Source organism: Canis lupus, chromosome 8 (assembly GCF_003254725.2).
Source record: "Canis lupus dingo isolate Sandy chromosome 8, ASM325472v2, whole genome shotgun sequence".
NCBI lineage: Eukaryota > Metazoa > Chordata > Mammalia > Carnivora > Canidae > Canis > Canis lupus.
This window is the reverse complement of record NC_064250.1, coordinates 37,021,639-37,037,346: the sequence shown is the minus strand read 5'-3', so window position 1 is coordinate 37,037,346 and position 15,708 is coordinate 37,021,639. Positions and strand designations below refer to the sequence as shown.

The 15,708-nt window shown below is 37.0% G+C and overlaps 1 protein-coding gene across 12 annotated transcripts in view; it reads right to left on the bottom strand.

The window, feature by feature from the left end:
* Window positions 1-1,913: 1,913 nt before the first annotated feature.
* The window catches only part of SYT16 (synaptotagmin 16), a 240,768-nt gene continuing 226,973 nt past the window's right edge, over window positions 1,914-15,708 (bottom strand). For all 12 annotated transcript variants that reach the window (XM_049113234.1, XM_049113233.1, XM_025442796.3 and 9 more), the window contains one exon: window positions 1,914-13,695. In XM_049113234.1, coding sequence (XP_048969191.1) covers window positions 13,382-13,695 — 314 coding nt within the window. In that variant the 3' untranslated portion in view covers window positions 1,914-13,381. The remainder of the gene's footprint in view (window positions 13,696-15,708) is intronic.

The following is a 15,708-nucleotide window of genomic DNA, read 5'->3' as shown; positions in this document are numbered from 1 at the left end:
ACTAAATATTTTGGATTTTAAAATTAAATATTTAAATACCATACAGTCCACCTTAGAATCCATTTAAACTGTAATTATCTCACTCAAGACAACCCTTGAATCTTGTCCCTCCTTGAGATGATCACAGATGTAATGCTAATCCTGTCTCCTACCCCTTATCTTTTTGCTAAAAAGAATGAGATGCTTCATTATGTAGTAGAATGCATATTAAAATTCATCTGGACTTCAGATTATCACCCAAGATTCCTCTTGAGCCATGTCTCTGCATTTCCCTGGAGAGACTCTAAGGAAACTGTAAAGAGACTATAGAGTTCACAAGACATATGATGTGATTTGATTCATCAATAAAATGTTACTCAAGATATTTTTTTAATCACTACAAAGGACTTTAAGAACCATAGTCATGGATAACCATCTCAAGTATTTTAACGTTTAAAGATGAGTAACATCCCTGTTGAAGGAATGTCAGAAATAGCAATTATTTGTCGAGTTTTTGGTTCTGTAGATGATTTACTTTAAAACTCTATTCCCTCTCCAATATTCTGTTTCTGCTTACAATTTTATATGATTTACTTTGGTGTTTTTAACAGGTTACGTATGTATCTAGTGCACATACGCATGTAGAAATGCTCCATCCTACTCAGGGCTGTCAGACTCTGCCCTGTGGCTCTGGAAACATCAACTCAAGTGATCTTTATTTGTGAAAGCACCCCTGAACAGTGTAGAAATGCTCTAAGATAACTGGTGTGAGCAACTAAAATCCTTAGTCAGCCTGTAATGTTCTAGTGTCACCATGGGTTAGGAAGAACTGAAGCAACAAATGAGCTTACAGTTAGCAGGTTTTCTTTAAATAATCGCCACTCCTACAATATTGAAAGTAAGATAGTTTTTTAAAAAAGGAAAAAACTGTGTGTGCTACTGTGTAGAAGATTCTCACCAAATGGATTCATTTGCCTGTACACACAAACTATAGTTCCTACCCTTCTTAAATGTAGGTGGAGCCATGTGACTCATTCTGACCAAAAGAGTTTAGATGGAAGTGGCAATCATTGCCTCTAAGCCTGGTTCCTTAACTGTACATTTGATTCTCATGCTTTTTCTTCCTCCTCCAATTTGCATCGCCATATATCCCTTCAGAGGCCCTAAGGACTCTGGGATGGCTATCAGTCCCTGAGATGCTGCTAAGAAAGAAAGCTGCATGGGCAAAGAACATCCTAGGGAGAAATGAACCTATCTTATGCAGACTCACTGACATTTAGGGTTGTTTATTATAATAACGAGTAGCATTAATTATTTCAACTAATTCAATATGCAAAAATGGTAAAAATAGATTTCCCCTGAAAGATCTAGAGAATGTTTTGTTTGTCTATTTGTTTTGGGGATGTCAATGATGTTTTTACTGCTATGGAGGTCTGACCATAATAGCTCTGCCCTTGTATTTCTAGCTCACTGCACCACAGCTTTGTAAACATGTTTGAACTGGATATACACAGAGGGGCCAGGACTCCTGACAAAAGCCTCCCTGCTGAACAATTACGTACCCTTTTGTACAGGATACCTATATTTTGCCTTCTCAGAATCCTCTTCAGGTGCAATTTAGTTATTTCAGGTGATCTTTATGTATTATAGCTCCTTACTTACCCAATATTCAATACTTTAACATTTGAGTTAAAATGTTGATTCATATATGTGTTCAACATAAAAGCCTAGAGCATCCTAAAATGAAAATAAATTATAGGGGTCATAAATGTAATATCATTCTAATATATATGTCTGTAGTTGGCATGGTTTTGGAGTTAATGGTTTCTGTATATACTAAAATAAGCAATATCATTCAGACCCATAAAATTTGCATGTTGATGCTGCAAAATTGTATCTTTTTTTAGCATAAAAATTTCACACGTATACATATAAGCCATCTGCTTAAACTTTATTGATAAAACCAGTAGCAGCAGTTTTACAAAATTAGAATGATTTTCGGTTTTGAACTATCATGAGTTCAGTTGCAGCAGACATTTTGTACAAACTGGGGCTAATACTTCTATGTTTCTGCTTTAAACAAAAAGCAATTCGAATTTATCCTCATGCATTTAAATATCTAATACAGAAATAGTTTTTAGGCTGCATAAAATATGCTTCCAACATCACTGTAAGACAGAACATCTGCTTTAAGCATTATTTGTACCAGAAAAACAATAATTCTTCTAATCACAAACTTATTCTCTATCACAGGTAAACAATTTTAAATTTTCTAACATACTTTCAAGGGTGTTTCTATCCCAAGAGTATGGATATTAAATATTTCCCTGGCTTGCCCAGTAATAACACAAGACATAACAGTACAGCCAAAATACATTAAAACCACTGTTATGAAATCTTGAACATTACAAAAGGTAGAAAGGTATAACAGTTTTTAAGTTTAGCAATTAAAAAAAATTTCCAAACCTTTTCCTATACACTAATTATTCATCAATAGAAGTAATTTTAGAAATGGGTGGGTCATTACATTCTATAGCTGTTTGTTTTGGTAACAGCTGGAGATACATTCATGCTTCTTAAATAGAAGACACCGTTAAGTCAGTAAGTCATTCTGTGAGGAACACAGGGACACCTACATGGAATGTTCTGAAGATTTCCGAAGTTTCTAACATGAGAGTTCTCAACCCTTTGGAGGAGAAAATCCTTTTTGTTTCTCCCTTGAACTCCTGGACCACTCAGAGATTGCTTCTCTCTTGGAAAACTTTCGAGAAGAAAATATGACAGCAGCCCTATCTAGAAATGCCCATGAAGTAATGGGACAGGTTTGGGGCAGCTCCTACCTTACAATTAACAAGTCTGGCCTGAGACAATGGATTTGCCTATGGAAGCCTTCTTTTGACTTAGAAATTTGAAGGAAGACCAGATTTTAAGCCACATTATGCTAAATTGTCCCCACAAGTGAAATCCATTAAATTATTGACCGCCGTTCACAGCCACCAAAAATTCAGGACAGTTGATTGCATGTAATTCATTAAAGTAAACATGAGATAGAAAAGATACAGGATAACAATATTAATACATCTCCAGCATCCAGCTGTGAGTTGAACTGAAATACAAAGTACACTCCCTGCTGAGAACAGTGTGCTCCATGTAGGGTAATATCTCCCCAAAATAGTTACATATGTTCAAAATGAATGAATCATTCACATTTACTTTTTTTTGCATGCAAGTTCTTCAAGGACACCCATCAAAAGTTGAGATTTAAAGGAAAACCAATAAAATATTTTAAAACAACAGAGTTGCACACAGTATGCATATGGTGAAACATAAAAGTGTGAATGTGAACAACTGTTTCGGATGCCATATGAAGACCAAAAAAAAAAAAAATCGAGAGTCAGATTTATCTTGCACTGTGAACACCAAATATTGCTATGAAATCTTGGATGTACCTTGAAAATGTTTTTTTTTAAATCTTTACTTTTTTTCTAGGAGATGATAAATGGTATTTAGGAAGAAAATGATTATATGTGGGTGAGGAAAGTCACTTAGGAGGGGAAAGCTGAAGAAAGTTAATTCTCCAAGAGAAATATAATAATGTAGATTGAAGGACATTTTCTGGTGGGGGAAGTATCTTTCCAAATACTGTATTCAAATTCCATTTTGTGAAAAAAGAAAAAGTGCTATTCAACTTAATACTTTCCCTGTACTCAAAGTTAAATTGTTCCAAAGAAGAAAGATCTATGTTCAACTCGAAGATTGGCAAGCCTGCCAAAACAATGGATTTACAATTTGTTCCGTGGTCAGGGTATCTGAACAAAAGAATTTGAACCTAATACTTTATTTCTAGCTTCTCAGAGGCACAATGGTTAAAGACCATTTTGCCTGTAACTTTTAGTCAAATAACTGGCACTCTATGAATATAGCTCAATGACTGGCAGAGATCTAGAAGCGTCAATTACTTTGATATATTGACATATAGAACTGATTTCACTTTCAAATAAAAACAAGAAAATATCTCACCGCCCTCAAAAACTCTCAGTTCTGCAAAGTGTATTTCTATCTATTACCTTGTTATGCCTGTGACCCCCATACATAGTGAGGACTCTGGTCTGAGTGTTTGTGATATTAATGAAGGAATGAATGAATCTTATAACAACACGGTGAAAACAAGTAAAATGAGTATTACTATTCCCAGCTGACAGATGCAAAATTGAAGGCTTAGAGAACCTGTGACTTGACATTCATTTTAGAGCTCATTAGAGGAAGACTTGGTATAGAACATAGGCCTCATTAATTTTAATCTAATCCAATATTCTTTCCACAACCACACTCATCTCTGCAACAATGCCTCGCTCCACAGGTGCTGCAGCTACAAAGCAAAGGGCAATCAGTGCACATGAAAATGTCAAAATGTTTCCCAGATATTGATCATCAGTCAGGTCCTCCAATTCACCCAGTGTGATTATCAGTGTTATCACTCCAGTATCCACTACTTGTTCATTCAGCCTATGCATTATCCCAGGTCATCCTTCTATTCAAAATTCAGAGTTCCTGTGTGATCCAGATGCTTACATACCACTTTCAGCTAATTTGCACAATTGACTATGACAGGGTGCAATCACGAAGCTTCCTTTCTCTTGGCAGCAGTGGTAAATGTAAAGTCATACAAACTAGTAACAGAAGGTGGTTTTCTGTCATGAATCAGTAATAATGTAATTAGCACTTTTTATCAATGTACATTTAAATCAGTGCTCAACAAGAGAAAACACCACAGAGTCGCTAAATTTGGGGATCATATCCTCATTGCCTTCAGAACTTTCTCTGCTTAGATTCCAACTGTGAAATTACGTAATGTTTTCCATGAATCTTCTACTCAAAGGTGAAGCAAGCCTAATATCACACAGGTGAAATTTACACCGGACTGGAAATTGCTACATGTTACTTGATGCATCATATGAATTAATGCTCCAGTTTTCTTGAGAACATGAACATTGGCAAACTGTACACTGGCAATCAGAACCAAAAATAAACGTAAATAATGAACAGACCAGCACATCCAGACAATGAGATATTATTATTATTCAGCGCTAAAAAGAAATGAACTATGAAGATGTGAAGAGACAGGAAGGAACCTTAAATGCACATTACTATGTGAAAGCAGCCAATCTGAAAAGACTGTATGATTCCAACTATATGACATTCTGGAAAAAAGCAAGCTATGGAGACAGTAAAGAGATCACTGGTTGCCAAGGGTTAGGGAGGAGGGATGCATAGCCAGAGCACAGAAAATGTTTAAGGTAGTGAAACACCAAGAGTGAACCCTCATGTAAAATATGTAATTTGGATGATAATGCTGTGCCCGAGTAGGCCCGTCACTGTAACATACCCACTCTGGTGACGTATTCCGACAGTGGGGAAGGTTGTGCAAGTATGGGGGCAGGGCATACACAGGAACTCTAGTTTCTACTCAAATTTGCTATAAACCTAAAATTGCTCCCAAAAAAGTTTACTGATTTTTTTTAAAAGCAAGTAAAATCACAAAGACCATTATGCTTTTTTTCCTAGAAATAGAGGCCAAATCTTATTTCAAAATATTATCAGAGAAATGTCTCGGTCACACTGAAGTATACAAATACTAACTTCTTATTCACAAACTTAAAATAACAAAATCTGCAATATTAAAATTTAAAATTCTGGAAAACATTTTGTGTTTCATAATAATGAAATTTAATTTACATCTGCATTAGTATGGTGGCATAGTAAAAGACTGCAATATAATTTGGTGTAGTTGTGAATTAATAAAGCTTATCATGGCCCACAGGGAAATAGCAATATTAGGAAGCTTTGCTCAAGGTGCTACCTGTAAGAAACTTGACAAACTCTTAAGAGAGACATGTGGCCCTAGAATGTGAACATAGTATACAGAAGAGCTTACATGGAAATAGCATTCTTTTGATGTACATACTACTCACCAGTTTTTAGTGGCAGCCTTTTAATATCTTTTCCCCCCAATCAAGGTCCTTATCAAATAAGAGATGTTAAACTATTTTATTATGGACCATCCACTGGGGCAACACTAAAAGACTATCTTCAGTACGAATTTAGGCCACCAAAGATTCTGATCTGGAATCATGGATTGAGACATATTTAGTTGATATTTAAGATAAGTTTCTATGGTGTTAAAAATTATAAGTATTAAGTCCATACAATAAACTCCTTTGTCTCCTGTTATGAAATTGAATATAAGAGTTTAAGACTATCTGCCAAGGAAGGGATACTCCCAATGTTGACCTTTACCCATTTTACAGGGATGTCCCAAATGTGTTTAGTGTATAATATCTAGGACAAACGTTAATCAAAAGAAATAGATTGGTAAGCAGGAATCTTTGTTTCACACCGTTACCCCTTTATTTGGCAGCTATGGTTTCCACTTCACTCTTTCAAAAAGTAAAAGGTAGCAATGCCTTTTAGCTGTTAAAACATTGAGCTTATAAGAACCGTATTACATTTGTTTGTACATTCCAGGCTCTGACCTGCTTCCTGTTTTATAAAAGATATTCAGTATTCAATTATGTAAGTGAAAAATATTAAATATCCATCTATTTCAAGCTATAACTCATGTCATTACTGGAATGGAATGCTGCATTTCTTCCCTCAGATATAAAGCATCCATTTATTTTGAAGGGAAGCATAGACTGATAAACAGTGCATTTATTTCTTAACCAGAGGCAGAATAATAACTTCCACTTTCCTTAAATCTTCTCCCTTTCAACAGGGAGTAAAAAAAAAATTACAGAAATACATTTGGCAAAAATTAAAGGGTAATAAAAGATCTTATTGTTTACCTAGTTTAAAAAATTGAATATTTAGAAATAAAAGCAATCATTGAGCTCAAACTGTTCTACTCATCTACCATTCTCCAGCCCCTATTCCAGAACCTGGGATAAATATACTCAATATCTTTTGAATGAATAAATTTTAAAACAGTAATCAGATCCTTTAAGGGGAAAATGAAGTAGACAAAAATAATGCATAAATATGGTGGTATCAATGGGCAAGCAGCCTTCTTAGCATCCTCAGAGTAGAGTTGGTAGATAGCATTGCTGCTCAAAGGCATGAAGTAAAAATTCCCATGGAGACAGCTTAAGGCAGCATTAGTGAGCAAGGGAGCACAGGTAGTAACATTCAGGGGTGGTTTATTCTAGGAACGTCCACAGGTCTCGATGACTGCCTCTGAGTTTTTTCTATAAAGCCTCAAGCTGTTTTACAGGTTCCACAGTAGCTATAAATACAGCTGATTATTGTCTGTGTGTCTAGGATACTGCTTGGAGCCCCAGGGGAAAGAAAAACGCCATAGGAGAGGAAACTCATCCAGAGCCTGCAGGCATCCCCAAAGTCACTTAAACAAAGCCCAAACAGGAACTCCCCAGAGAATACCTCCTATGAAGCAGAGAAAAATCAATGTGGAAACAATGTCCAAAGGGGAAGAGGACAGGCCTAGAGTGTTGTTATTGTTGATTCTGTCTAGAGGTTACATATAAAATATTAGACTTAGAAGGAACTTTAAAAGCCTTCTAAGATGATTCTGTGCTCTCCTTGGACAATTCCTTCTCCAATGTGACCAAGGTCCACTGCAGGTCCCGGCTTCTTAGACACTCTCTCCAATACATTCAGTCAATACATTTCACCTCCTTTCAACAATAACCCATAACAAGGAATTCTGCTTTTTATAGCACATGATTGGATCAACTGAACAATTGTTGATAAACATTGTTTTTATCATGATGACTAATTGCTTCAATGTGTAATCACACCATTCCAAAAAGTTGGAGGGGGGAGAAAAAAGATTTTAAGTCCTGTATTATGCCAAATAGCCTGGTGCTAGACCCAGGAAAATCTGATGGACACATTTTGAATTAATGCAAAACAACCTTCAAATCCTTCTCCTTATATCTAAGGTAAACTCTTGTGACTTGATTTAGATGGAAGCTCTCACTCTGTCCACATGACCAGGAAGGGAAGGAACACATATTCTGGATAACTGTTTCTAGAAATCACTCCACAGTCTTTCAACTCCCATCCATTCCCTTTAACTGCCTACGTGAACTGTTCCCTACGTGAACTGTTCCCGACAAAACCCCTCAGCTAAATGATTCTCTTCTAGTGTCCCCATTTCTCCTTAAGTGGAAATCCCAGAACCTGATTCAGCACTTTGGCAGCCTGGCAATCTTGGGGATGTATGCTCATATTTCCCCATTCCAGAATCACATTTGGTTTAAGACATCAAGTAGTGCATGACTGGTTCATGGCACTTTGTTACCCTAAACTTGAGATGGTTTGTTCCTGACCACTTCTGCAGATCAAATGTCCACAAAATTCTCAGGAAATTCTCCTTTTTACTCACAGTCTGAACACTTGAACACAACTCAACATGTTTTCTATTACATCAGCAAATCACTCTTTAAAACCCTTTTCAAGAAGGACTTAATATGAACTCTAATAGAATTCCTTTCATTGTGATTTCCTCAGGGAAACAGTGATAAATGACTCGTCCTGAAAAGAATTATCCAGTTAAACAGATGAGTTTTGATAGCTGCATGAGAACAGTTTTAAAAATTTGCCTATGAAGATATCTTTAGTATAGGCTAAAAAATTGTCCATTTTTAAACGAGTGTCAGTGAATGGACATACCATTTTTAAAAAAATGCTCATGCCAAAGTTGAAATATGTACTCAAATTGTCACCTGACCAACTCTTTTCATTGGTATACAGTGCTCTGTCCATGTCTGAATTGAAGAGAACAGGGGGTAAAGCAATTTACGAAGACGTGCGCAAGCACCAAGGTTTTGCATCCACTCCAAAGTAAGGGGGTGAAAGATGAAGATTGGTTATTATACATCATTTGGGGTTTATTAAGACTCAATATATCAGGCTTATCTCTTTCTAGGTTACCCCATAAGACTTCTTTTCTTTACAAATTCAGACCAGACTTTATAAGCCTACCCTTTTTAAAATATCTAAGAATTGTTTATATAGCCTTTCTCTGTTACTATTACTTTTGCTAGACAGAAACAAATCTTAAAGGCTTTATTCTTGTTTAAGTATGGTTGGGGATGGGGGAAATTGAATGCTTATTATATGCCAGGCTCAATGCTGTTATTTCATTACCATCTTTTAAAAAAAACCTGATGAGGTAGGTATCACTTTCCATTTTCCAGTTGAGGCATCAGGGATACAGACTGGCTAAGCATTTTCTTAAGGCCACACAGCTGGCAGAGTTCCATTCTAACCCAGGCAAGACTGCAGCCTTGGTCAACTTCATTGAGCTAAACTGGTCTCACTTCCCTCACTTTTAAGTATTTTCCAAAATTCCACAAGTTGTGAAAAAATGATAGCTAGTTAACCTGAAATGTCTTTTGGTTTATTTGTGTACTCTTCTTGAATATATGCCAGTGGAGGCTGAAGGTATCTAGCATAATTATTTATTATTTCATTCTTCCATACTTATGCTAGATGATTTGTCTTTTATAGTTTTGCCTAGCCTTTCTTTTTTGGAAAAAAAATTATTTTTTAAGACAAAATACTTTTGCCACTTCAGGATTATCTATTGTTTGTGTTTGTTGTGGATCAAATGGAATAGAATGCGCTTTTGCTACAGTTCCCTTAAACTAAGAGGAGACACTGCAGGTGCTTTCTGGTCCTGTTTGTTGTTAAAACATGTGCCTCTATTTGGTTTTATGTCATCTACAAATAATCCTCTTCTCTCACTTTTCTGATCTTAACATACTAACTTCTCTGCTGCAAAAGGATAGCCTGGCCTTTGGGGAACCCCACAGTTCAATGTCCACACTGAACCATCAAATTCATAAATTCAATGGCTATCAGAGAATCACGTTTACTAAACTCAATGGTAGTTTCAACTTAAATGATGAGTTACTTGAAAAGAATTTTTGGTTCTCCGATATGAGCATCTAGTACAGCCATAGTGTACATAGATGTGAAGCATAGTGTCTGACCAAGGGGTGTCAACAATTTGTAAAATGCCCCCAAAGCCCCTCTGCTGCAAAGACAGAGGCTATGTTCTCACCACAGCACCTCACACTGCGGAGAACATCAGTGTCCAAGCTCTATCAGTAACTGTCATCAAAGAAAGAGCAGAGTACTGGGTGCCTTAAGTGAAGGACAATGCAGTAGCATGCTCTCTTTGCCCCCTAGCAGTCACAGTGAGGATTCTTTCTCGAACTCTGTGCAGGTGGATGCCAAGAGTAATACATCCAACAGCGGTACAAGTTCTTCTACTGTTAAGGAAGGCAAGACCTCCTTCCAACAGCTATGCTACATCAGCATAAACAGGGGCACAAACAACTGCGCATCACACAGGGAGCCAATGAAGGAGAGAGAAGCCAGAGCAGATGCCTGGCTGCCTGGTGAATGGTCCATTTACAAATTCAACAATAGTCAGAGGGGAGCAGGGAGCACCAGAGCCACCACCATGATTGGTGAGACCAGCACTTCTCAATTCAGTGTAAATTACTATCCTGAAAGAAGACACACTATAAAGCAGATTTGTATAAACCTAGTGCAGCAGTTACCCTCTATCGTAGTATTTAAAAAGCACTGTCTTCAAGAAAAATCATGGAAAGAACTACTCATGTAACAAATACTGGTGCTTCTTTTCTTCAATTTCAAATGTCTCTATAAGATGTTAATTCTTAGCTAGATAAAATAGGCAAAAGGAGCTTTTCTACCACTGAACCAACTAATTATCTTTCATAACTCTGTTAAAAAGCAAATGTAGATGTGAGAGCTCTAGTGAAAAGAAAAACATGCTGAGTGCATTGTGTCTAGACTTTGCCAAGCAAATAAGGGAGTTGAAATGTACAAAATCAAAAGATCTTACTAAACCAGAATTTCAAGTCAATGTAAAAAAAAAAATTCAGCCTCATATTTTAATGTATCTTGTCATTAGCATTTTATATTTACACAGTCAGTTTTAGATTGCTGTATATTCAAGATGTACATGCATCCTACGTGGTGAATAGCACCAACATAGTACAATTACAAAAATTAAAAAATGCTTTTCAGGCGTTTTGTTCCTTAAAATGCTGCACATTCCTGCAACAGTCCCATAAACAGACTATCAGAGAAGAGATCAAACCCAAAAGGATAGCTTCACTATACCAGAAAACCCTAAAAATTGATGGGTCAAGGCAGCAGAAAATGAAGCATAGGTGATTATTGGGCACCGCAAGACAAGGGATGCAGCAAAACAGAGCAGGAAAATATGAGGGGGAGAAATCCAGGATGGTCAGTACAATATATGCAGGTTTTTTTCAAATGTAAATTTTAAAGTGAATGCTGCTTTTATGTTACTGCATAAAGGAAAGCATAACAAGGCTGCTCTACTTCCCTTTAAACACAAGCGCATAAAGAGAGTAAGAGATGTGAAAAGCCAATTCTTTGTGCCGCTACTTAATCAATTGCACTCAGTTCTACTCGATGAGAGCCACACTGCAAAGACCACTCCGCAGTTAATGGATATAATGTTGGAAAAGCACTTTGAGGTCTTCTAAAGAAAGGTAGGGTAAAAACCCAAAGGAGCATGGTTTTATTACTTATTCCCAATAACCGAGCAGTATTAGAGATGAAACTCCCATGACCTAAAAAGAAATTAAGATATTAATTTATTTTGCTAATTCTGATTCTTCCACCTGAAATCACTTCTTCCAAAAATTGGTACTTGAAATCACAGAAGAATTATCCTGTGCCCCCGTCTCTTCTTGTCAGGATAACCATTACATACTGCACTGTAAGGAATAAATATGTTCTTCAAGTGTTACAGCCTACATTTACAATCTGTCAAAATGTAGAGCTGAGGAGGAGTTATGTGTTTTTAACTGTATACATCCATCACTAGCTATCACTCTTCCCACAGACAGCAAAAAGTCAACAATGAAACATAAAAGCTAAAAATAAGTGACTGAGCAATTGCTCAGAAGAGCTGCACATTAGGTGCCATATTACATGTACACACATTTTTCCCTTTTATTACTAACAATTTAAAGTAATTAAAATTAAGGACTCACATATAAGCAAAAGAAAAATAAACAAGCACTGCACAGATATGTAAAAGTCGGTTGGAGATACAATTTCATGCTCATCACTGTACAAGATCAGTGTTCTGAATGGCACATGCCCAGAATGCACATAGTGACTAATATATACTGCCGCAAATGCCATGGAAAATGACAATTATAGGCACTTTCAATGCTCAACAAAACAAAACAAAACAAAACAAACCCAACTCAGTGTCATTTCATACAAGCTGAAAATATTTCTTCATTCACAGGTATCATAACATGTTTATTTTTCAGAGTCAATTAAATCAACATTTATTAAGGACCCATTGTTTACAATTTACTATGCTCTAATGATGGAAGATAATTACATAAAAAAGAATATGGTTTACATGCAGGTGGACATTCAAAATATTTGTATGAGTATATATCACTGAATATAGAAAAAGTATAATCTAAAGGAGAACATTCGATTCAGAAAATCAACAAATCCATGACTTAAATAGGTTTTTTGTTTGTTTTTAGTTTTCTTCCTATTCTGTAAGAATTTATGAGGTGAGAAAAATAGCATAAAATCTCTGAAAATTATAAGTTGGAAATCCTACATATTAAAAGGAGACAATGTCTTTCAATAGTATTTTTCAATTGTTTTACCTTCAAAATGATTCATCTAACCAAATCTCATAGGAAACCGCAATACATAAATGAGATAAAGAAAGGTATTTAATGAACAAAAATTTGTTTTGTAAGTACGAATTTATAACATTTATTTGTTAGGTAAATAAGGAGTTTTCTTCATAAAGAGAAAAATGTAAAATAGGGGATTAAGGATGACAGTTACATTCTCTTATGAGCCTAGGCATCTTATTCATTTCTGCAGTGGGGAATTTTTGGCACCATATTAACAAAATTCTGATTGATACACATACCTGGTTATAATAGTGAGATTTAACAGCTCCCTTGCAATCTCAGGTGACTCTTCAAGCAAATAGAGACAGCAAGAGAAGCTTCATTCCACTGACTGAACCCAGACTCAATAATATATTAACACAAATTAACTCATCATCACTGTTCCTAACTGTGGTTAATTTTCCATAAAGTACACTTGACCGTGTATGTGGTTTTTTAAAATTACAATAACTGAACCAAATCAAACCTTGGAGAGACCCAAAGATCCTGCTTAGAATGTCCCAGAGGTTAGTAGATTCTAATACCTATTTGTAAGCCTGTCTTTCAAATGCCTACCAGCATGTGCTGGGTTGGTATCAATGGCCATAACACTGGTCACTGGGGCAGATGTAGCATGCAAATGCCTGTTGGCAAAACTAGGATTCGAGCAAGGTGTGCCACCTGCAGATTTGCTGACCTTTGGTTTCCTTCATTTCCTCCCAATGGTCTTGTTCCTCCTCTCCACTACTGTTTTGGCCCAGAGCAATCCAACCAATCATCTCTTTACGCTTCATAGTACGCCTGTTATAAACGGAAATCATCAATGTGACATCAGAGAGCTGAAAGAGGGCCACCTGGAAAACAAAGGTTTCCTTATAGACAGGATTGGGTTGACCACGTCGAATGGACGTCTTACAACGGGACATCTCTTGACCCACAGAATTGAGAAGAAAGAGCTTTCCATAAGTATCTAAGGAAAAAAAAACAACAACAGAAATAAGAAAACACCAGAGCTCTGTTCCACTAGTTTTGCTGTAATATTTACACAGGCTCCAAATTTTTCCTTTTTAACATACTGTTCAGCATCCTTAGGCCTGGTGTTTGCTGTAGGACTAACGTACTTCCCATGAAGGAAAGGGATCATTACCTTCAATGTTTAATGTTTCCTGCAGCCTGCTATGGGTACCTTGCTGACATTCATTAGAAGCTCTACATGTACAAAGGTGTATACATGCATAACCACAATGCTATTTGTGGGCATGCATGGTTCTTAAATAAATAAATAAAATGTCAGATAAAGGGCTAGTTTCCAAGATCTATAAAGAACTTATTAAACTCAACACCAAAGAAACAAACAATCCAATCATGAAATGGGCAAAAGACATGAAGAGAAATCTCACAGAGGAAGACATAGACATGGCCAACATGCATATGAGAAAATGCTCTGCATCACTTGCCATCAGGGAAATACAAATCAAAACCACAATGAGATACCACCTCACACCAGTGAGAATGGGGAAAATTAACAAGGCAGGAAACAACAGATGTTGGAGGGGATGCGGAGAAAAGGGAACCCTCTTACACTGTTGGTGGGAATGTGAAGTGGTGCAGCCACTCTGGAAAACTGTGTGGAGGTTCCTCAAAGAATTAAAAATAGACCTGCCCTACGATCCAGCAATTGCACTGTTGGGGATTTACCCCAAAGATACAGATGCAATGAAACGCCGGGACACCTGCACCCCGATGTTTATAGCAGCAATGGCCACAATAGCCAAACTGTGGAAGGAGCCTCGGTGTCCATCAAAAGATGAGTGGATAAAGAAGATGTGGTTTATGTATACAATGGAATATTACTCAGCTATTGGAAATGACAAATACCCACCATTTGCTTCAACGTGGATGGAACTGGAGGGTATTATGCTGAGTGAAGTAAGTCAGTCGGAGAAGGACAAACATTATATGTTCTCATTCATTTGGGGAATATAAATAATAGTGAAAGGGAATATAAGGGAAGGGAGAAGAAATGTGTGGGAAATATCAGAAAGGGAGACAGAACGTAAAGACTGCTAACTCTGGGAAACGAACTAGGGGTGGTAGAAGGGGAGGAGGGCGGGGGGTGGGAGTGAATGGGTGACGGTCACTGGGGGTTATTCTGTATGTTAGTAAATTGAACACCAATAAAAAATAAATTAAAAAAAATAAATAAATAAAATAAAATGTGGATGAAGATAAATATGTACATTTGCTCTATGTGTATTTTTCTTTTCATAATCAAAATACTATTTTATGCCTAGATTAAAGAGTATCTTCTCTTCTCACTCCCTACATACAATATTCTTTCAATCACCTTACCCACTCAGGGACAAGTACCAAATCTGTATCTCTGGCCTAGGCTTCTCTTCCAAACTCAAGCCATACTTATTTCTTCCTGTGGACATAGATTCCACACGTGTCTCGTTCATCATGTCCCCAACTCTTAAAAACTTTCAGCTCCAGTATTCCCCATCTCTGCAAACAGTAGCATCATCCACTCAATTATCCAAATCAGGAGTCAGGATGACATTTTTGACAAGCCTGCCTCCTCACCCCTAGTCCAGCCAATCAATTACCAAACTCTGTTGATTCTGTATCCTAAATAACATCTAGGGCAGCCCATGTCTTTCCATCCCCAAGGCCCCTGAACTCAGTGTGCACGGCAAGCTCCAGTCACAAGCTTCCATTGCCTACATCACTGCAGGTCTCCTCACCCATCTCCCATCACCAGGCTGCCCAATCCCACAGTCATAGGGAGCTCTGTAAAATGCAAATCAGTTTATGTCACTCTCACTAATAGACAAAACCAATAATGCCCACTAATCCCAGGGTAAAAACAAAATTTCTTGGTAAAGATTACTTACTCTGACCCTTTACCTTCCAGTTTCACTGGGTACCACTGCTGCCTTTATATATAGCATTCTCACTCCACTGAACTACCTTCATCCCT